At 44.6% G+C, this 22,875-nt stretch overlaps 1 protein-coding gene across 1 annotated transcript in view; it reads left to right on the top strand.

Annotated features, from left to right (window-relative positions):
* Positions 1-22,875, top strand: part of HPN (hepsin) — a 639,182-nt gene that overhangs the window by 447,147 nt on the left and 169,160 nt on the right. Inside the window, exon 8 of the mRNA XM_030213574.1 lies at positions 13,410-13,575. Within this exon, the coding sequence (XP_030069434.1) occupies positions 13,410-13,575 (166 nt within the window). The remainder of the gene's footprint in view (positions 1-13,409; positions 13,576-22,875) is intronic.

Raw genomic sequence — 22,875 nt, 5'->3', positions numbered from 1 at the left:
CGCACGAGTGGTCGCTCCATTCCAGAGTGGTACGCAAGATCTTCCGAGAGTGGGGCACCCCCTCGGTGGACCTTTTCGCCTCTCAGACCAACCACAAGCTGCCTCTGTTCTGTTCCAGACTACAGGCACACGGCAGACTGGCGTCGGATGCCTTTCTCCTCCATTGGGGGACCGGCCTCCTGTATGCTTATCCTCCCATACTTTTGGTGGGGAAGACCTTACTGAAGCTCAAGCAAGACCACGGCACCATGATCCTGATAGCGCCCTTTTGGCCCCGTCAGATCTGGTTCCCTCTTCTTTTGGAGTTGTCCTCAGAAGAACCGTGGAGATTGGAGTGTTTTCCGACTCTCATCTCGCAGAACGGCGGAGCGTTGCTGCACCCCAACTTTCAGTCCCTGGCTCTCATGGCCTGGATGTTGAGGGCGTAGACTTCACTGCGTTGGGTCTGTCTGAGGGTGTCTCCCGTGTCATGCTTGCCTCTAGGAAGGATTCCACTAAAAAGAGTTACTTTTTCAAGTGGAGGAGGTTTGTCGTTTGGTGTGAGAGCAAGGCCCTAGAACCTCGTTCTTGCCCTGCACAGAACCTGCTTGAATACCTTCTGCACTTATCAGAGTCTGGCCTCAAGACCAACTCAGTAAGGAATCACCTTAGTGCGATTAGTGCTTACCATTATCGTGTGGAAGGTAAAGCCATCTCTGGAGAGCCTTTAGTCGTCCGATTCATGAGAGGCTTGCTTTTGTCAAAGCCCCCTATCAAGCCTCCCACGGTGTCATGGGATCTCAACGTCGTCCTCACCCAGCTGATGAAACCTCCTTTTGAGCCACTGAATACCTGCCATCTGAAGTACTTGACCTGGAAGGTCATTTTCTTGGTGGCAGTTACTTCAGCTCGTAGGGTCAGTGAGCTTCAAGCCCTGGTAGCTCATGCTCCATATACCAAATTTCATCACAACAGAGTAGTGCTCCGCACCCACCCAAAGTTCCCTCCGAAGGTGGTTTCGGAGTTCCATCTTAACCAGTCAATTGTCTTGCCAACATTCTTCCCCAGGCCGCATACCCGCCCTGCTGAACGTCAGTTGCACACATTGGACTGCAAGAGAGCATTGGCCTTCTACTTGGAGCGGACACAGCCCCACAGACAGTCCGCCCAATTGTTTGTTTCTTTCGACCCTAACAGGCTAGGGGTCGCTGTCGGGAAACGCACCATCTCCAATTGGCTAGCAGATTGCATTTCCTTCACTTACGCCCAGGCTGGGCTGGCTCTTGAGGGTCATGTCACGGCTCATAGTGTTAGAGCCATGGCAGCGTCAGTGGCCCACTTGAAGTCAGCCACTATTGAAGAGATCTGCAAGGCTGCGACGTGGTCATCTGTCCACACATTTACATCACATTACTGCCTCCAGCAGGATACCCGACGCGACAGTCGGTTCGGGCAGTCGGTGCTGCAGAATCTGTTTGGGGTGTAAATCCAACTCCACCCTCCAGGACCCGAATTTATTCTGGTCAGGCTGCACTCTCAGTTAGTTGTTCTTCGTAGGTCAATTTCTGTTATACCCTCGCCGTTGCGAGGTTCAATTGACCTGGGTTCTTGTTTTGAGTGAGCCTGAGAGCTAGGGATACCCCAGTCGTGAGAACAAGCAGCCTGCTTGTCCTCGGAGAAAGTGAATGATACATACCTGTAGTAGGTGTTCTCCGAGGACAGCAGGCTGATTGTTCTCACCTACCCTCCCTCCTCCCCTTTGGAGTTGCGTTTTCATGTTGTTTCTTGCTTGTCATTCAACTGGCGGGAACGGTCACGCACGGGCGGGAAGACGGCCGCGCATGCGCGGTGGGCGTGCCCTGCGTGCGGACCGCCCGCGAAGCTTCTTCCGGTTGGTGGGGGCTGCCGCGGACGTCACCCAGTCGTGAGAACAATCAGCCTGCTGTCCTCGGAGAACACCTGCTACAGGTATGTATCATTCACTTTATGTACTTAAGGGAAAAGACCTACTTTCCTGGAAAAATATTGTTATCTTCTTTGAAGGAAGAAGATGAACATTCACTATACGGTGGGTGGTATGGAGATGAAAATTATATAGTTTGGGGTGGTTGTTTTAGAAGAAATGTCGGAATGACATGTCTGTCCATGGGAGATGTGTGTAATAAGGAGGTTTAGTTTAAAAAAAAAATTTACTCACCAGCCCTGGTGAGGGGATTTTGTTCCCCATGGCTGGGGCAGAAGTGCTGTGGGCTTGGCAGCCCATTTAGGCAGAAGGGCATACCTGTGAATCAGGAAGTGCTTGGGCCCATGAAATCCCGCTTCTCCTCCACTTTCTGCAGGATTATGGCAGGTGAGATCACTGCAGGCACTCTGGTTCAGGTGGGCATGGGGTCTGGAACTCGCGGCTGAGTAGGGCTATGGATGCTAACATCAGTGGTGCTAGGGCTTGCTTGTGGGTGTGTGATGATGTCATCACACATGTGTGTGTGCACAGTGATCATAGGGTGCACACGCACACCCTGGAGCAGTGCAGGCTTGCGTCGGGAGTTGTGGGGTTGTTTTGTGGCCTGTATTGACCCAAATTAAATGGCTGGTTATAGGGGTAAGATGAGGAAGAGTTTAAGAGGCCTCCTTGAAGAGAGGTTTGGCTCGGGAAGGAGCTTATGGCTTCGGGAAGCTGTGTGCCCATGCCTGGCAGCCATGACTGTGCATAGGGCAGCGCCAGTGCTTGGCAGAGCCGTGCAGCGGAGAGAGTGCTGGCTCACAGCCAGCATGTAGAATGAAAGGGAGGCAGCAAAAAGGAAGAGAAACACACAGCAGAAGACTTTTGCAAGATATGGCAGTTTACTGGAGGGGGAGATAATTCTTTTTGGAAGGTTTTAGGTGACTGTGATAATGAGGGAATTGCAGGTTTCAGGGAAAGAATTTGGGGCAAGCATGCACATGTCTGCTGGTTGCCCTGACAACTTGGGGTAAACATTCTGACCGCAGCCTTTAATCAGTTGGGTATTTAAGTCCAGATAGGCAGGATGTGTGATGCTTGATGCCTGCTTATGTGACAGTTTTCCCAGAAATTTAGCTTAATTCATATGTGAATGGGAGCAACAAGGTTTCTGTACGAGAGTTGATGTCCGAGTATGTTTTATGGTTAAACAATGTTTTCTGGTGATGATAAAAATACAGCAACAGTACAAACTATGAATACCAGTACAAAGAACAATGACTTAAAATTTTGACACAACACATTCTGTCAATATATCACCATTTTTATTCACTCCCCCCCCCCCCCCCCCCCAATGTCTACCTTTCAGAACGTTGCAAACACTTATGTCAAAGCAGAGAGATGTTGGTCTTCCAGCCCCAACGCTAATATCTGGCAACCTAGTGTTTGCAATATATGTGTAAACCATGCACAGAGATGACAAGGAAAACAGTACTGGTAGCGAAAAAAAACAGTGAAGAAATGTATAAATTCTACCATCCACCCAATCTCCATATCCAGACCCCCAAATCCCAAATAAACCAAATGTAAAGCTGCAGATGGCCTGGTCTCTTATGACCCTTCTGCATCAATATAATGCAAAATTACTTAAACTTGTCCAGGTGTGTTTTATAATAGGCAGAGAGCTGACGCATGAGGTCAGGAGGCTGTGTAAGGACAGGAGAAGTATGACTGAGGAGAGTTTGTGGCCCCACTGAATAAATCAAATTACAGATTGATTGACAAAGGGTGTTTTTGTCAAACCGTCTCTTGCTGAAGATAAAGCCAGCTCAGAGACATTTTAAAGGACCAGGCTGGAACTGGGACAAGTTGCCATGAAGGTTTAAAGTCCTCATAGCTGTGAGGCAGTTTCTAAAGCTTAAAGGATAACATTTATTTTTCTGGATAGCTAGCGAGTAAACTCCAGGTGTGCTCTAAAGTGACAGCCTAAATCAAAGAGGTGAGAGTCCGTTCATCAATATTGCTCAGAGATTAGGAGTTACTGTTCTTTCCCTTTAAGTTATTAAAGTCAGAGAGTAGGTACAGCCGAGCATACAGTGGAGCATTGCAGTGGACAGTGAAGGACGATGGCTATTGGATCCGGAAGAAGGAGAACTAGCCACCGCAAGAAAGCGATGAGCCGGTGAAGCCAAATTGTTTATCTAATTTATATAGACTGAGTTTGTGGAGAGGGAAGGACAGACAGGGAACCAAGACTGACACAGGGGCACAGAAGAGTTGGATATTGGACAGGGCAATAGAAACACATAGATAGGAGATGCTCAACATGACAGAAAGACAGGGTGATGCTGGGTCAGACAGATAGGGCTATGCAAAAAGAAGATGGATGGTGGACATGAAGAGAAAAGAAGTGCCAAATGGACAAGGAGACTCTGGCGAAACAGTTAAGAGATGAGGAAAGTAGAAACCAGAGACTGGGACCAACACAATAAGAAAAATACAATGGCCAGACAACAAAAGTAGCAAATGAATTTTCTTTTCTATTTATTGTTTAGAATATGTCAATTTTTGGAATGTGCGTCTACCAAAACTGGTTTTAGACATGGCTGGGGGCCTGGGGCCTACAAGAAAAACCTCACTCATTGGTTTTTAATCAGTAATAGCAGTAGTAAATCTCCAGCTTTGAGATGGGCCACCCTTGGCATCTCTGGACTCCATTACCTTTGCTGGCATGGATACTGAACCTTGCCAGCCAAATTAAATGGACTGTCACTGTTCACAACTGCTTGATTCTGGCTCTGAGCAGCATACCAGAACTTCTCGCGCAAGTATGCTTGAGAATTTCCGGTATGCTGCTTAGAACCAGAAACAAGCAGCAGGGAGTGGCAGTAGTCCATTTATTTGGCTGGTGGGGCTCGGCCTCCCTGCCAGCAAAGGCCTAGCATGCCTGCATGGGAGGGAGGGGGAGAGAAAGGAATGTATCCCCCCTCAAATTGCAGGGCTGGCTATGCCCGGAGAGAGAGCAGTTGTCAGAAAATGTTTTTTCACGGAGAGGGTGGTCGATGCCTGGAATGCCCTTACGAGGGAGGTGGTAGAGACAAAAAAGGTGAAGGAATTCAAAAACGTGTGGGATGAACATAGAGGATCTCTAATTAAAAAATGGATAGTATTTAAAAAAAAAAAAAACTTCAAAACTTAAATGGCTGCATGTGTGGATGTGTCAAGTGGCACTTAGATGGCAACTCCGCCTGTGAAGATCTAAGGCCAGTGCCAGGCAGATTTGTATGGTCTGTGTCCCGTATTTGGCAATCCAGTCTAGGATGGGCTGGAAAGGGCTCCAACAGCAACTTCAGTAACTGGAATGCTAGGACAGTGCCGGGCAGACTTTTACGGTCTATGTCCAGAAACGCCAAAGAAAGACCATGATCAAGTATTTTGTATCATATTCATTGTTGGTTTAATCATGAATTAATGAGTGTGACTGTTGTGCAGACTGGAAGGACCATTCAGGTCTTTATCTGCTGTCATTTACTATGTTACTAACCACGCCCAACCCATGCCTCCCTTGCCACATGCTCATATTCATAATTTGTAAGTGTAAATCCTGGCTTTCTTCTACACTTATTTGATATGTACATATAAATGCTGGTATTTATATGTGCAAATTGTGAATACAGCTTCTAAAATAATCATCATAGCTTAACTAGAATTATAGAAAGCTTTTGACAGTCTCTCATTAGAAATTCCTGAGGAAATTAAAAACCCATGGAATAGAATGCAGTGTTCTTTTGTTAGGGTTACCATATTTTGTCCTCTCAAAAAGAGGACACATGTCCCGCCCACACCCCACCCCTTTCGCATCCTCGCCCAGCCCCCTGTCACATATTCCCTTCCCCCCTGGTCACATATTCCCCTCCCCTGCCCCCCCCCCCCCCGTCAACTCCTCTCCTCCGGGTCACCTCCCCTTCCCTCCTCTTACTTACTATCTACTGCCCTGGTGGTCTAGTGAGCTCTTCAGGGGAGGAAAGAGACCCCTCTTTCCTGCCCGGAGCTTTATCCTTGCCCTGCATCCTGTTGCTGTGACGGTGTCGGGATTCAAAATGGCCACCGAGAGTTGAAGTCTCGCGAGGCTGCTTCAACTCTCGGTGGCCATTTTGAATCCCGAGACCGTCACAGCAACAGGATGCAGGGCAAGGGCAGCGCTCCGGGCAGGAAGGAGGGGGTTCTTTCCTGCCCCAAAGAGGTCACTAGACCACCAGGGCAGTAGATAGTAAGTAAGGGAAGGGGAGGCTAGGATAGGCCTGCCGCCCGTTTGTCCAGAAATCCAGACAAACGGGCAGACTGGCAAAACCCGTCCGGACGCCCAGACATGTCCTCAAAAATTCTGGTTGCCACATCTCAAAAAAGATATAGTGGAATGATAAAGGGGTTGGAGCCACTCTTATATGAAGAAAGGTCGGAAGAAGAGACAGCTGAGGGGAAATATGATATAAAATTGTGAGTGGAATGGCATGGGTAACACAAATTGATTTAGTTTTTCAAAAAGAACAAAGACTAGGGGACATGCCATGAAGTAGCTAAGTAATACATTTAAAACTAATCATAATATTTTTTCATTTGATGGCATAGTTAAGCTCTGGAACTCCGGAGGATGAGGTAAAAACAGTGTAGCTGAGTTAAAAAAAAAAAAAAAAGCTCTGGACAAATTCCTGGAAGAAAAGTCCATAAACCATATAAGTTAGACCTGGAGAAAGCAACTGCGTATGCCTAAGAATAATTAACATGTAATCTTTCTACTTTTTTGGGATTCTGCCAGGTACTTGTGGCCTGGATTTGCCACTGTTAGAAATAGGATACTGGACTAGATGGACCTTTAGCCTGATCCAATATGGTAACTCTTTTGAGCCACTGGATACCTGCTACTTGAAGTACCTGACCTGGAAGGTCTATTTTTGGTGATGGCCAGATCAGCTCGCAGGGTAGCTGATCCACCTTACATGAAATTTCATCACAATACAATAGTTCTGCATTACGCATCCCAGGTTCCTTCCTAAGGTAGTGTCGGAGTTCCATTTTAACCAATCAGTTGTTCTGCAACATTTCTCCCCAAGGCAACATGCCCATTACGGTGAAAGCACACTGTATGTGCTGGACTGCAGGAGAGCCTTGGCTTTCTATTTGAAGTGGACTAAAGCCTAGACAGACCATCCAGCTTTTTGTTTCTTTTAATCCCAACAAGTTGGGGGCATGATCTAATTGGCTAGCGGACTGCACCTCCTTCACTTATACGCAAACTGGGCTGACTCTGGAGAGCCTTATGGCTTAAGACGTTAGACCCATACTCTTTTTGATTTTTTCAATGGATTAATTTTTTTATGACATAACACACACATAAATATCCTGTACCCTTCTATGCAGTACTTGGAACTCTCTCATTCAAACCTTTCACTTCACCATTCAGCCACACTACATACTATATAGGAGTTAAAGCTTTAACCAATATGATCAAATTGCCCAATTGCCCCCAATGCATTACAGATATTTTCCAAACAATGACATGTATACCATGCTGTTCCGTTGTTAAAGAGTCTAGAGTTAATGTCCCTAATCAAGGGTCAGTACCCTTATATCCTTATATCCTTGCATTGTCCATATAAGATGTTCAAAAATGGTTTTTTCCCCAGCAATGGAAAATGTAGTTCTCCAACCAAGAAAACTCATTCAATTAGTAAGATATCTTCACAAGATAGCTCAGTGGCTCAGCACAGCTTGAAGAGGGCTTCCTTATGACTGCATAAATCAATCACTGGTCACTTTCTCACCATCCTCCTGTGTGCTCAAATTTTATAACAAACAAATCAAATATTAAATATCAAAAGCTGCATTGCCCATAATGTTAAACATCACTTAGCTGCAAAGCAGTCGCCAGCGGGCTTCCCTACCCAATGGACCCGTTTCACCACCACAGGGCTTCTTTAGGGGCAAACGGGGGGACCCTCAGCATGACCGTACTTTGACAACTGGACAATCTTGCCTACAACATAAAGCACAATTAATTAAACACACTGAAAGAACAAGGACCCACTCAACCCAAACCAAAATTCCAAATACTTACAGACTACCTTCCAGACTACTAACTCTGTGTGTGGAAGCAAAAAATAGCACACACCAGAAGGGCTTTGTCCACTTAAATACCTTACTGCCCCACCCAGTGCTACCTGCTAAATTAACCTGAAAAACCACCTACACACACATATCTCAAAACCATCAACCAAACAACAATTATACCTGTCTTAAACATACATTTCAAATACTTACAAACTACCATCCAAAACGCTGGCTTTCTGTAAGGAGGCAAAAAGTGGCACACACCAGAAGGGCTTTATCCACTTAAATACCTTACTGCCCCACTTAGTGTCACCTACTTAATTAACCTTAAAGGAACCACCACACACACATATCTCAAAACTACCAAACAAACAAAAGGTATACCTATCTTCAACACACATACACAGAAGCAATTCAACATCAAACATCCACTCTGAGATCCTCTCATGTTCTTTCTCCATCGGATGTGTCACTTCTTTCAAAGGGCTTGTCTTTTGTACCCACGTTAAATTTCAATGAGTTCCAATTCAGGTTGGATTTAGAAAAATTCATACGCAAGTTACAGATTTTTTTCAGAGATACACCAGTTACATTTGATAAGACCAGAATAATTTGTAAATCCAACTGGATGCCTCCTATCCCGTTGGATCCGGTGGTGCAAGTTTATCGTGATTTCGTTTTACAGGACATGTCTATGGCTGCTTCTTCCACCAGCGGCCATGTATTGCACAATCTAACTAAAGAAGAGCAGTTGTCCCTAACAAAGCTCAAAACTTCCCCAGAGTTAGTGATAAAGAAAGCTGACAAAGGGGGAGCGGTGGTGTTATTAGATTGTATGGATTATGTGCAGGAAATTGATTCCCAGTTACAACAGGAAGATGTGTATGAACGTCTACAAGTGGATCCAACTCCTAGGTTGCAATCGTTGATACAAGGCATCACTGAAGATGGATTGGAAAAAGGATTTTTGACATCTAAAGAGTTCAAGTTTTTGAATCCAAAGTTTCCTTTAGTGCCTGTATTGTATGCCCTCCCTAAAGTTCACAAGAATGTACAGAAACCTCCAGGAAGGCCCATTTTATCATCTAAGGGATCTCTCCTGGAACCACTAGCTACTTTTGTGGATGTATTTTTGAAACCATTTGTATGCAAGACAGCTACTTATATAAGGGACACAACCCATTTTTTGACATTGTTATCTGAGGTGGAGTTGCCAGTAAACAGTCAGGTTCTTATGGCGACTATAGATATCACGTCGCTTTATACATCGATCCCGCAAGACCAGGCTTTGAGGGTCGTCCAGACGGTGCTTGATTCTCGTGATCGACCGCATGATGTCCGTTCGGACTTCCTAATTCAACTCACCAAATTGGCATTGACGGAGAATTTTTTTATGTTTTTGGAAGCATTTTATTTACAACGATCGGGCGTGGCAATGGGTGCCACGTTCGCTCCGTCAATTGCCAATCTTTTTATGGATGATTTTGAGCAAGTCTGGTTACCAGTGGCCCCATTCAGGTCTGACATCAAATTGTGGCGCCGCTACATAGACAACATTTTTGTTTTATGGACGGGTACGACAGAGAACTTGAGTCATTTTATGGAATGGCTCAATAATTGCAACCCTGCGATACAGTTTACAATGTCATGTTCGAAGAATGAAATTCATTTTTTGGATATTATGATCCATCAATTGGATGGTATTTTTTCTACAGAAGTTTATAGAAACTGACCAGAACACCATTTTGCAATATGACAGTTGTCATCCTGTCACCCTTCGGCGAAGTTTACCCTTCTCACAGTTCTTGAGGTTTCGCAGAATTTGCACTTCTTTGAAGGACTTTAAAACTCACTCCAAGAGGTTGTTTCAGGAACTGTTGGAGAGGGGTTATCCGTTTAGTACTTTGAAGACTGCATACAAGAGGGCACGATATTTCAACAGAGATATGCTTTTCGTCCCACGAGCAAAAGATGAAGACATAAACAAGATGGTGTGTGTGATGAGACACACTGTGAAAGGAGAGCAGAAGGCACAAATTCTACATCAACATTGGGATGTGCTACGCTCCCATCCTGTTTTTCAGGACATGGACTTATTGGTTGCCTTTTCTCGGGGTAAAAATATTAAAGAATTGGTCAGTCCTTCTGAATTACCTCGGTTGGAAGAGACTAAACAAGAACAAGTCCCACTTGGTCACTTCTGTTGTGGTCGATGTATGACTTGATATAACTGCTGTGGGAGATAGATTTGTTAATCTTATAGACCAAAAAGTTTATGTCTCTCACTGTCATACGGATTGCCGTTCTACACATGTCATATATGTGCTGCAATGTGCTTGTGGGAAGATATATGTGGGCAAAACGACTAGATCATTGAACATTCGCATTAATGAACATAGATCCAGTATTGCCCTTAGAAAAACAGGAGCTCCCCTTGTGGCTCATTGCCTTAGTGCATCGCATGTTTTCAATGACTTCACTGTGAGAGTTCTAGAACGGGTACTTCCAACTGTGCGGGGTGGAGATTTGAATAGACATCTCCTATAGTTGGAACAGAAATGGATTTTTTGTCTCCATTCTCTTGAACCGCAGGGTTTAAACACCAAGTTGGAATGGACAGTATTTTTTTAATAAGACAAGTGGTTTTGAAGATTATGAGGGTAGGTTATGTAGCTAGTAAAATGTGGGATTTTTGTGAGTTCTCAGAGTGGATGTTTGATGTTGAATTGCTTCTTTGTATGTGTGTTGAAGATAGGTATACCTTTTGTTTGTTTAGTGGTTTTGAGATATGTGTGTGTGGTGGTTCCTTTAAGGTTAATTAAGTAGGTGACACTAGGTGGGGCAGTAAGGTATTTAAGTGGATAAAGCCCTTCTGGTGTGTGCCACTTTTTGCCTCCTTACAGAAAGCCAGCGTTTTGGATGGTAGTTTGTAAGTATTTGAAATGTATGTTTAAGACAGGTATAATTGTTGTTTGGTTGATGGTTTTGAGATATGTGTGTGTAGGTGGTTTTTCAGGTTAATTTAGCAGGTAGCACTGGGTGGGGCAGTAAGGTATTTAAGTGGACAAAGCCCTTCTGGTGTGTGCTATTTTTTGCTTCCACACACAGAGTTAGTAGTCTGGAAGGTAGTCTGTAAGTATTTGGAATTTTGGTTTGGGTTGAGTGGGTCCTTGTTCTTTCAGTGTGTTTAATTAATTGTGCTTTATGTTGTAGGCAAGATTGTCCAGTTGTCAAAGTACGGTCATGCTGAGGGTCCCCCCGTTTGCCCCTAAAGAAGCTCTGTGGTGGTGAAACGGGTCCGTTGGGCAGGGAAGCCTGATGGCGACCGCTTTGCAGCTAAGTGATGTTTAACATTATGGGCAATGCAGCTTTTGATATTTAATATTTGATTTGTTTGTTATAAAATTTGAGCACACAGGAGGATGGTGAGAAAGTGACCAGTGATTGATTTGTAGTGACGCTCATGTAGAGCACAACTTGTTCAGCATTATTGCTGTATGTCACTTATCTGAGGTCCTTTCCACTTTTCCTTATCACTGTGTTTGAACAGGGTTCCCATTCATATAAACCCGCTCTTTTCTTGTTTGATATTTTGGATTTTTTGAGCGGTAGTTCCCCTACTGAGTATTGTTACCTGCATAAATCTTTCAACATTTAAGTTCATTTAAGCCCCTCTTCAACTTCTCGCTTAAATGAGAGAGTTCCAAGTACTGCATAGAAGAGTATAGGATATTTGTGTGTGTTATGTCATTAAAAAATAGAGGAGCGAGAAGTTGAAGAGGAGCTTAAATGAACTTAAATGTTGAAAGATTTATGCAGCCATAAGGAAGCTCTCTTCAAGCTGCACTGAGCCACTGAGCTATTTTGTGAAGATAGCTTACTAATTGAAGGAGTTTTCTTGGTTGGAGAACTACATTTTCCATTGCTGGGGAAAAAACCTTTTTTGTACATCTTATATGGACAATGCAAGGATATAAGGGTACTGACCCTTGATTAGGGACATTAACCCTAGACTCTTTAACAACGGAACAGCACGGTATTCATGTCATTGTTTGGAAAATATCTGTAATGCGTTGGGGGCAATTGGATCATATTGGTTAAAGCTTTAACTCCTATATAGTATGTAGTGTGGCTGAATGGTGAAGTGAAAGGTTTGAATGAGAGAGTTCCAAGTACTGCATAGAAGTGTATAGGATATTTGTGTGTGTTATGTCATAAAAAAATAAATCCATTGAAAAAATCAAAAAGAGTACGGTGGTAATATAGTATATAAGACGTGTGTACTCTTAGTTAATTTATTTTTCCCCTTGTATGAGTTTAGTTAAGACGTTAGAGCCATGGCTGCATCGGTAGCCCACCTGAGATCAGCCTCCATAGAGAATTGCAGGGTTGCAGTGTGGTCATCAGTCCACAAATTCACATTCCACTACTGTCTACTGGGACATTAGTGGCAGCCTGTTTGGTCAGACTGCAGCCCCCCATTCCCAAGGGCCTTCTGTTTCTTTCCAGGCTGTCCTAAAATAATAATAATAAAGGAAATCCTGTTAAACCTTGCTTGTTACAGGCTGTCTTTTTCACCTTTTTATTTCGGGATTTCCATCAGTGTGGATCTTTAATCCTGTTTGTCCTTGGAGAAAGTGGTTATTCACCGAGGACAGAAGGAGAGTGCCCTGCCTATCTCCCCTTGGAGTTGTATTCTATCAACTATAGTGTTAGACTGACTTGGACCCGCATGATGGCAGTGGACAGGATGTGTAGTGTGCTGCCCTCAAATGCTTCTCGAAGTTGATGGAGAGAGGTTCCCATGCAGGGCTCCATCGGATGATGTCACCCATCAGTGTGGATATTTATCCTGCTTTCCATGGAGAACATCTGCTACAGGTGAGTAACTTTGCTTTATTTGGTTTGCATATGTCTTACATGTGACATTTTTATTACACGTGCTATTTCCTCTGCTAGGTCCATCATTTTTCTCCTTCAGTTTTCTTTTTTCTTTTATTTTTGTTACATTTGTACCCCGCGCTTTCCCACTCATGGCAGGCTCAATGCGGCTTATATGGGGCAATGGAGGAGTAAGTGACTTGCCCAGAGTCACAAGGAGCTGCCTGTGCCTGAAGTGGGAATCGAACTCAGTTCCTCAGTTCCCCAGGACCAAAGTCCACCACCCTAACCACTAGGCCACTCCTCCACTTTTTTGTGGTGGTAGTGCCTGTTTTTGAATTTGTACATCATACAGAAGATGCATGTTGTGTATACATTGTTCATATACTGTAGACATAAAGTGAGCAAACATCTGCATCTCTTGAAATTGTGTTCCAAATGTTACATAATGATTATGAACAACACAAACAGATTCAGCCTCTGTGATCTGTTATTCCAGATTGTGGACGAAGAAAGTTGTCTGTTGAACGTATCATTGGTGGACAAGAAGCTAGCCTAGGCAGGTGGCCATGGCAAGTCAGCTTACGCTATGATGGCACACACCTTTGTGGGGGATCCATTATCTCAAATGAATGGGTCATCACTGCTGCTCACTGCTTCCCAGAGTAAGTACCTCCAATGCAGGGTAGTGTGTGTTTGTATATTCTCCAAGGACAAGCAGACTCTCATATTCTCATGTGTGAGTAGATGCCAATCCGCATTGTCCAGTCCGGCATTTATGCCCAAGTGAAAAAACAGAGCTTTGTGAAGTGTGAGCTACCCATGCGCAAGTGTCTTCCCACCCACCGCGACAACGTGGTTCCCTCAGTTTCTTTTTCTCTGCATAAAGAGAAGCTGCGCTTTTTCAGTGTCTCTTCACTTGTCCGTTTTTTTGAGCTTTTGAGTGCCTTCAGCCTTTCTTTCGTACTCTTTTTCACTTTGTTTCTTACAAAAAAAAAGTTGTCCGTTCATTTTTCTTAGTTTCTTTTACCTGCATTTAAGTTTCCTTTATTTTTTGACGTGGGCTTCCTTTAGGCCCTGACTCCAGTCGGGAACTCCCTTTTTTGTGCCTGGGCCCCTTTTTCAGGCACCATTGAGCCCTTTGATTTGGCCGGCGAGGTCTTCCCGTCCATGTCCACGAAGACTCCCAGTGGTTTCAAGTGTTGTACCCGGTGCAACCGGACCATCTTGGGAAAAACCACCCATTTCTGGTGTCTGCAGTGTCTTGGGCCCGACCATAGCCCTGCTAACTGTGTTCTCTGCCTTCTTATGAAGAAGAGAACCCAGGTTTCCAGAGAGGCTCAATGCAAAAAGATTTTTGGAGCTAGGTCCAGTTCCTCGATGTCAGCATAGATATCAAGTGTCACACCCAGTGGCGTAGCCAGACCTAACATTTTGGGTGGGCCCAGAGCTAATATGGGTGGGCACTATGTATATGGGTGTGAGTAGTGTTTCTTGGGACACTCTTAAATAATGCCTTAGAGTGCACTTGATGACAGATCTTTAATAAACAGTCTGTCCAGCAGTTGTCCTGCATCAACATAAACCACATACATACTTGGAACCTATGTTGCAAACCTTAACACCACCAGTTCTGAACACACAAATAGCAATAACAGCACCTTTAAAAAGGCAGCAGTGAATATACACAACAGCAATGTGTTCCATTGGAACAAAACAGACAAGTCAGACTGATACAGATCCCATACAAACCATATGCAAGCAGAATCTGTCACCTGGGTCACATGCAGAACACAGATTAACCCTCATCAATTGAGAATAGCGGACCAAAATTTTGAAATTGGCCTGTAGCTCAGTATCAGCCTTGCCCTTCCCTACCCCCATCCCTCTCTGTAGCCTGGCATCAGCCCTGCCCTTCCCTACCCCCATCCATCCCTGTAGCCCAGCATCAGCCCTACCCTTCCCTCCATCACATCATCCCTGTAGCCATCTCCCCTACCCTTCCCAATCTCTCTCCCCCCCCACCCTGATGCACACCAGCATTAAATATAAAACCCACCAACATGGGTTTCTCGGTAGCGGGTGGTCTCTGCAGTGCCCAAGTTCTTTTTAAAAAGTTTTATATATGAACATTTTTTTAACGTCCTTGGCACTACAGAGCCCACCCAGAAACCCACCAACATTAAATACACAACATTTTTGTTTAAACCTGGTATTACACAAATTAAAACATTTTTGTTACCTGGTCTTGAGCTTCCTATAGAGATCTATTGCCCCCAATGAGGTCCTAATGAGTGTGCATGTGGGATTCCAGGTTCTAGGCCCGATTCTCCAAGCATAGCAGCAAGAATGTTAAAAAAGCAGGCAGGAAGGCTTCTGAATGGCTGCATGTTGCTGTGCAGCCTAACTGGTGCCAGGATCCGAATTACTGAAGCTATTCATCTCCAGTTATCACATAAACTTCACGATGTATTCCATGTGCAGCAAGAAATCGCCCCATCCTTTCCCCTGTAAGCCACATTTTGTCATTTTGAGCCTAAAGTGGCCCTTACACTCCCACCCCCCCACCCCCCAGGGGTGGTGTATTCTACCCTGAAATCCCTCATTCTTATTTCGGCCCGTTTCTGAGAAACCGGAGATGAGGGGGAAAGAGAAAATGTTTTATTCTAGTCTGCACTGCAGGTAGTTCAAATTCACAATTCACCATTAATTTTGTGTAAAATAACATATCTAGACGGCACAAAAATAATAAAAGCAAAGGGGGAGTAAGAAGAGGAGAGACATAACGGGTGACCTAAATTCAACTAATATGAACACATTTTAGAAATAAATAAAATGGGAGCTAGAAATAATTTAAAAATAACGAGAGAAGGTAATTGTTTAAAATTAAAACTAAAGGCAAAATACAATAGGAGGACAGGAAGCGTGAGAAGGGCAGGGCATAAAGGTGGTATATGTGGAATACTACTACTACAACTACTACTATTTAGCATTTCTATAGCGCTACAAGGCGTACGCAGCACTGCACAAACATCATATGAACAATATACAAACATCATATGAAGCTGTGACTGCAAGAGAAGAACAACTGTCGGGTCTGGCAAAAGGAGAAGAAAAAAAAAAGCAGAGCCAAGTACTGCAGGGGAAGAAGCACCCTTACCTGAATATTAAAAGGAGAGAAAAGCTCTGGAGGAGACGTGCAAGGAGCTCAGCAGGATTTAAAAACACCCTGAGAGAAAGCAAATAATGAGCCTGAAGATAAACTCAGCAGGGAGACAGGAGACTGTTAGGCTGATTCAATCCCAGCTCAGTTGTAGGCTGTTCAATCGCCTCAGATCTCTCCATAGTTATATGTCATCAGTGCAGATAAACTCAGCAGGGAGACAGTAGGCAGATAGGCTGCTTCAATCACAGCTCGGTTATGGGCATTCAATCACCTCGGATCCCTCCGTGGTGTTTCAGTCAGTGGCCGGAGTCAGAGTAGCAATATAAACAACAACCGGAGAAGCAATTGACTCAGGGAGAGCCCGATGGAATAATGAGAGCCGGATGAGGAAAGTGAGAGTGAGCTGCTGATGCCTAAAAAGACAGGCACCGATTGGCGGGTCAGAGAGACTGGGTGGGCCTGATAAAACTTATTACAATGTTTCCGCTCAGTCTAGGGGAAATATTATAAAGAAACCTTGTGCTGGCACCCTGCCAGTGTTTTGTTCTTCGCCCAAAAAAAAAACAAAAACAAAGTCACGTCACAGATGATAATTGTTATTATTTATTACAGGTAGAAAAATAGACACTCTGCAATAGCTTATATGCAATATAATATCTCTTACTGATAGGCACACTAACAAAATATATTGTCTAACTACACTCTGATTATCCTGAGACTATGTACAGTAATGATTAGAACAGTACAAATGATATCCTAATGATCCTTATGAAACTTATCACATCTTATGCAAAATACACATTAGCAGCTGTCCCTGACCAAGAGCTGACATAAACCAGTCGTACTTAGATAAAACCACTGCCTATCCCCAGACCAGGAAATATATCACTGTGATCTTACCACGCTGTCCTGATGACGGCTTCAGATAAGACCGGAGCAGAATCTCCCCAGACGCTATCTTAGCTGTCTGTGTCTTTTGTAGTGCAGGTCTTTCTCAGCAAACAAGCAGGTTCCAGTCTCTCCTTTGGTTCTCAGAGCCAATATCTCTGCCACAGGTATTTGCACCAGTTATGCAGGTCACAAGGTTGGTATCATACAGTCTCTAGCTCACCCCGAGCCTTGCTGGATTTCTCAGGTCCTTCCCAGGTACTCCTCCTCTGATGGTCTCCGACGACTTTCTTCTCTCACTCTCTCCCCGTTCTTCAGACCTCTCTCCCGGGTGATAGCCTGGACCAATCCTTCTCATACAGTACAGTGCATGGGTAAGAAGAGTTCTTTGTTTTGTGACCTTGGAGATGGTAACTTCTGGTGCCATAAGTATGACTCCCTTCCCAGCGTCTCAGAGATAGAAGGGGGATGGTTGGAACACAGAACATCCTTGGCTTCAGCAAGCCTGTCAGTGATTTTCCACAAGCTGAAGCTGGATCTTGCTGACACAGAGAGTTGCAGCAGCCATCTTATTATACCAAGATGCCATAGGCTTGTATAGGCCAAGACCAGCTCAGGCTAGATCACAGGGAAATATCCCTACAGATTCCCCCCCTTGGAGATGGAATTTACTACAAAGGAGTAAATGCCTTCTCCAACCTAACTAGCAATATAACTAGACAGGTTGACATCAAGACTCATGGTCAGGACCAAATAAAACAAGAACTGTAAAGGTCAGTAACTCCATACTAACACTTTATTAATGCACTTCATGAATCATGGCTTTATGTTCACACGTAAATTCAAATGCTAAAACAGTAGATCATTAATACAGGAACAAATCATAGGGTGTTAGCAGTTATGTCCTAACACATGAAAGTATAATAAAAAATCAATTATCATACTATAAAATGCATGGCAAAAGCATTAGCAAATTAGTCCTTAATATGATAGTAGACTAAAACTGTTGCATCGTGGAGAATTACTCATGGTTGACCTCCACAAAGTCTAACAAAGTCAATAATATGAGAGTCTTTAGACTGTAAAACAACATAATGTCCAAACCATAGTCAATAGGGTGGACAGTGATGAATGATGAGGTGTAAATGGACCACTTCTCACATCAAGAAGACATCAAACAGGAACAAAATGGTCCACGTAATGGTGATGATGAAAAAAAGTCTTCAAACATAAGCATTGGACACAGTTCAAAAAGAAAGTCAATGAAATGTCCAAACAACAAACAAACACATCCAAAACTTCACTTTCAGGAACACTGGATGGGTTGAAATAAAAATAAAACAAAACAAATTCCCCTCCAACAAGAAGAATGATTCTTGGGCAAAGAAAAACTCCAACAGTCATGACTAAACAATGGAAATCATGAGGAACAAGGGGAAGGAATGTTGAAAACCACCAATGGATTAGGAAGCAGGGCATCAGGAACATCTTGAAGAACGACATCAGGAACGGAAACAGGATTACTCTGTTGGCAACTGCACCGAATCTTCAAGATTTTGTTTTTTTCTTTGTAGCTGAAAAACAAAAGAAGACGAAGCTATTCTGCTTCATGGTTAGTTTGGGTCATTTCAACAATGCATGAATCTGGAACCAAATGACTGGGATGACATGGTCTCAACTGATTGATGTGGACCCATTTAAGGTTATCTTCACCTTGAGAATTTTTTGTGAGGCGAATTTGGTAAGCCACAGGTGAAGCTTTTTCCACTATAGGGAAAGGACCATGCCAACTGGGCAGAAACTTGTTTTCTTTTACCTTGTTTCTGGCAAAATTGAAATAGAATACCTTGTCGCCAATTTGGTATTCATTGGAGGTAGTCCCTTGATCATAGTAGGCTTTCCTACCTCTAGCACTACTTTCCAAGTTCTTTTGGGCAAAGGCACTTTGCAAATGCTGCCACAAATGGGTGACATACTCATGAGAGGAAGTAGCACTGGACAAGTTCACATCATTAGTCCTGTAAAGCAAATGAATTGGTAACATCATTTCCCTACCTGTCATCATCTCAAAGGGTGACACTCCTGTAGACCGATGAGGTGTGGCACGTATGGCCATGAGGACCAATGGTAACTTCATGTCCCAATCCTTACCTGAGGAGGACACGTACTTCTTCAGAATGATGACGATGGTACGATTAGCTCTTTCCACTTGTCCTGAGGACTGAGGTCGGTAGGCAATGTGAAGTTTACTCTTCACGCCTAGCATCTTCCACATGTGTTGGATCACTTCTGTGGTAAACTGGGATCCTTGGTCTGAGTCCACTCGCATGGGCAAACCCCACCGGCTGAACACATGATTCAGTACTAAGGTAGCCGTAGTCTTGGCGGTGCAATTGGGTGCAGGTAGGCACTCCACCCACTTGGTGAACATGCAGGTGACAGTAAGCATGTACTTGTTGCCTCGGGTGGATCGAACCACAGGTCCAACCCAATCAATCTGGATATCTGACCAGGGCATAGCAATACTCTTCTTCCTGAGTGGTGCTCAATGCGATGGAGAAGATGGCTGGAACCGACAACAGGTCAGACAACCTCGAGTATACAGCTTCACATCCTGACGCATATGGGGCCAATAAGCCACTTGCTTCAAGGTCTCATAGGTGATGCCTTCCCCTCTATGTCCTGCACATGGTTCATCATGAGCATGTTGCAACATGATGCCACGAAATGTCTGGGGCACAACCCATTGCTCAATGCCATGCTTACTCGTCCGAATAAGTAGGTCCTGTCAGATCTTGAACTTCTCCCTGGATGTATAGAGTATCCTCAGTTCTTCAGATTGACACTCCTCTTCTGTCAATGGATGTTCTTGCGGATTCTGGATGTACTCATAAAATCGTCCAACCACTGGATCTGATTTCTGAGCCGTTACAAGATCAAATGATGGGACTTCACTGCACCACTGGAACACGGGAGTCTCATTCGACTGTTTTGTTTGCCGTCGAGTGACAGCATGAACTGCCAATGTCTCAGGTTCTGAGAACCGCCATGGCTCTCCGGTGAGTGCACCTTCCTTGGCGAGTTGGTCTGCTAAGTCGTTCCCTATCTTGTCAGGACTATCACCCTTGGCATGACCCTTAACCTTCTTCCAATAGATGGTCATGTCATGGTCCCATACCAGGCGATCTAAGGCCAGAAGCAAACTTCCATGATGTACCGGTTTTCCTTTCGAGTTTAGCATGTTGTTCTGCTTCCAGTTGGGTAGATGTGAGACAAAGTTCTGTCTCACATAATTGGAGTCTGTACAGATGACTAGTTCCCTAATTCCTCTCTGAACGGCAGACTGTACCGCCACCAAAGCTGCAACTATCTCAGCATACTGATTTGTCTGTGAACCCAAGCTGTGCTTCAAAGTCTCTTCAGGAACGGTTGCATTCCATACCCCTCCCACACCTGCAACCAACTCATGGTCTGTGTCACGGCGGTAGGCACAACCATCCACATAGACTTTGGGCACGGTAGTACAAATCTTCTCATCATACAGGTGTTGTCGATGAGGTTCTACCTCTGGTGGTGGGATATCTGTTTCAGGATTACCGGCAAAGGAATCATGTCCTGCACAGTCATGCAGGTCAGCCATACCTTGGGCTACTACATTGCGATGTTTTTGAGCATACCTTACCTCTAGAGGCCATCCTTGAAGTGCCAGTGTCCAGGAGACTATCCTGCTGTTGGACACCCGACCAGATTTGATTCGGTCGCTACCCAGGAAACTAACGATTTGATGACAAGTTTCCACGATTAGCTTCTCCCCTTGGATGTAACTCCAGAAATGTTGCAGAGCCCACACTGTGGTCAATAAGGATTTCTCACAGTCTGAATACTTCTTTTCCACTTCGGATAGGCCTTTACTGGCATAGGCCACAACCGCTTATCAGAATCATATTTCTGATACAAGACAGCACTCATAGAGTGATTGGAGTATCCCAGGTCAACGTAGAACTCACGACCCCCCTCAGGGTACGCGAGGCATGGAAAGCGGCTGAGCTGCTCTTTCAGCTCCTGCATAGCAGATTCCTGCTCTGGACCCCAAGTCCAGGGTACATCCTTCTTCAATAACTTGACCAATGGTCAGGTGATCTCCGCATACTCATTTATGAACTGTCTGGAGTAATTGCATATTCCCAGAAAGGAATGAAGTTCTGTGAGATTGGTGGGTTGTTTCAGCCGTTGTAAGGCCTGAACTCGCTTCTTCTGAGGTCGCAGACCCTCAGCAGAAATTTCATACCCTAGGTAATTCAGAGATTTCTTGCACCATTGTCCTTTGGCCAATGTCAATTTAGCTCCAGCATTTGTCAACTGTCTCTGACAAATGTTCTTGAAAGGTAGGGCTTTTGATCAAAATATCATCCACATAGACTACAGTTCCTCGAGCTCCAGCATCTGGAAGTGCTTTGTGTAGGAAGATGTTGAATTCAGCCGGTGAATTGAGAAAACCAAAGGGAGTTCTGTTCCACGTGTACTGTTTCTTTCCAAAGGTGAAAGCCATTTTATACTGATCATATGGATGTACAGGTACGGTCCAAAACCCTGATGCCAAGTCTAAGCTGGTGAAATACTTAGCCCTCTTGATAGTAGCAAGACTCTGATCCAGTGGAGCCATCGGCCACCTGGACAACGGTACTCGCTTATTCAGCTGACGGTAGTCCAAGGCAATTCTCCAGCTGTTGTTCTTTTTCAAGATGGGCCACAGAGGGGAGTTGTATGTGCTGTTGCATTGCCTAATGATGCCCCTGGCCTCCAAGGTATTGAGAATCTCTTGCACAGATTCATAGGAAGCCAATGGAATCTTATTCTGGCGCACAAAGACAGGCTTACTATTTGGTTCTGTAGGCACTCTGGTGATGTGCAGGTCTGTAAAGCCACAGTCATATGAGTCCACAGCAAAAAGTTCCTTGTATTTTGTACAGCAACTCAGTCAACTGCATCTTCTCTGTGTCAGTAGTACAAGCATCAGCCTGTTCCACTTGATCTTTCACCATAGCATCAAACTCTGAGAAAGGTTGGTTGGATGGAATTTCCACTTGATCTTCAATGTCCGCCTGCAGAGATGAGGTTTCAACAGAATTCACCCCTCTAGACCTCTGGGGTAGAGACATGCTTCTGGACAAAATCAAGAAGTCATCTTCCAACTGCACCTGTGAATCCATTGCATCATATGGCCACATGAACTCCAAAGATATGAGGCCTCTGGGAGAGGTAAACAGACTCTCAGTCTCAACCCCCCCCCCCCCCCCCCGGCAGGTGTTCCAAGAGGAAGGCAGCCTGCCAATAATAGGCAAACTTACCTTGACATCGGGAAAAGACTCTCCCACCAGAAATCCAAAAGGGTCTCCTTTAGACACAACAACGTCATCTGATTGCAGATTGGTGACCAACAAGTGGAAAGGAGCATCAGATACCTCCAAACATGACAGAACACCGATGGACAACCCTAGGTCACGAAAATGAGCATGAGGGTTGAAGTACACCACTTTGTCCAACAGACGCTGTCCCTGAGCAAGACGGAGCTTGATGGAAAAATCCCTCACTCTTGCCGGAATGATCACATCTTTATCACAGACTACTTCACAGACCTCGGGTATGGTCTGTCTGTCCAGACTTCAGGCTAACAGGCGTTACCTCGGATTCCACGGGGCTGCCATCAAGTCTACTCCACAAGACAAGGTTCATCAGATCCACATAAACTCCCAGTCGCACAAGGCAATCAGAGCCCAGGCATAAGGGCTGTTGTAGGCCTTTCACAATTGAGAAGTGGTGGGTGAATGTTTTCTGTCCCATGGTCAAAGGGAGACTGCACATTCCCACGAGCATCTTGGCACCTTGTCCAGGTACCTGCACCGAAGTGGAA

This window comes from Microcaecilia unicolor, chromosome 8, assembly GCF_901765095.1.
Source record: "Microcaecilia unicolor chromosome 8, aMicUni1.1, whole genome shotgun sequence".
Classification (NCBI taxonomy): Eukaryota; Metazoa; Chordata; class Amphibia; order Gymnophiona; family Siphonopidae; genus Microcaecilia; species Microcaecilia unicolor.
The sequence above is the reverse complement of the archived record's forward strand: the minus strand, read 5'-3'. Positions and strand labels throughout refer to the sequence as shown.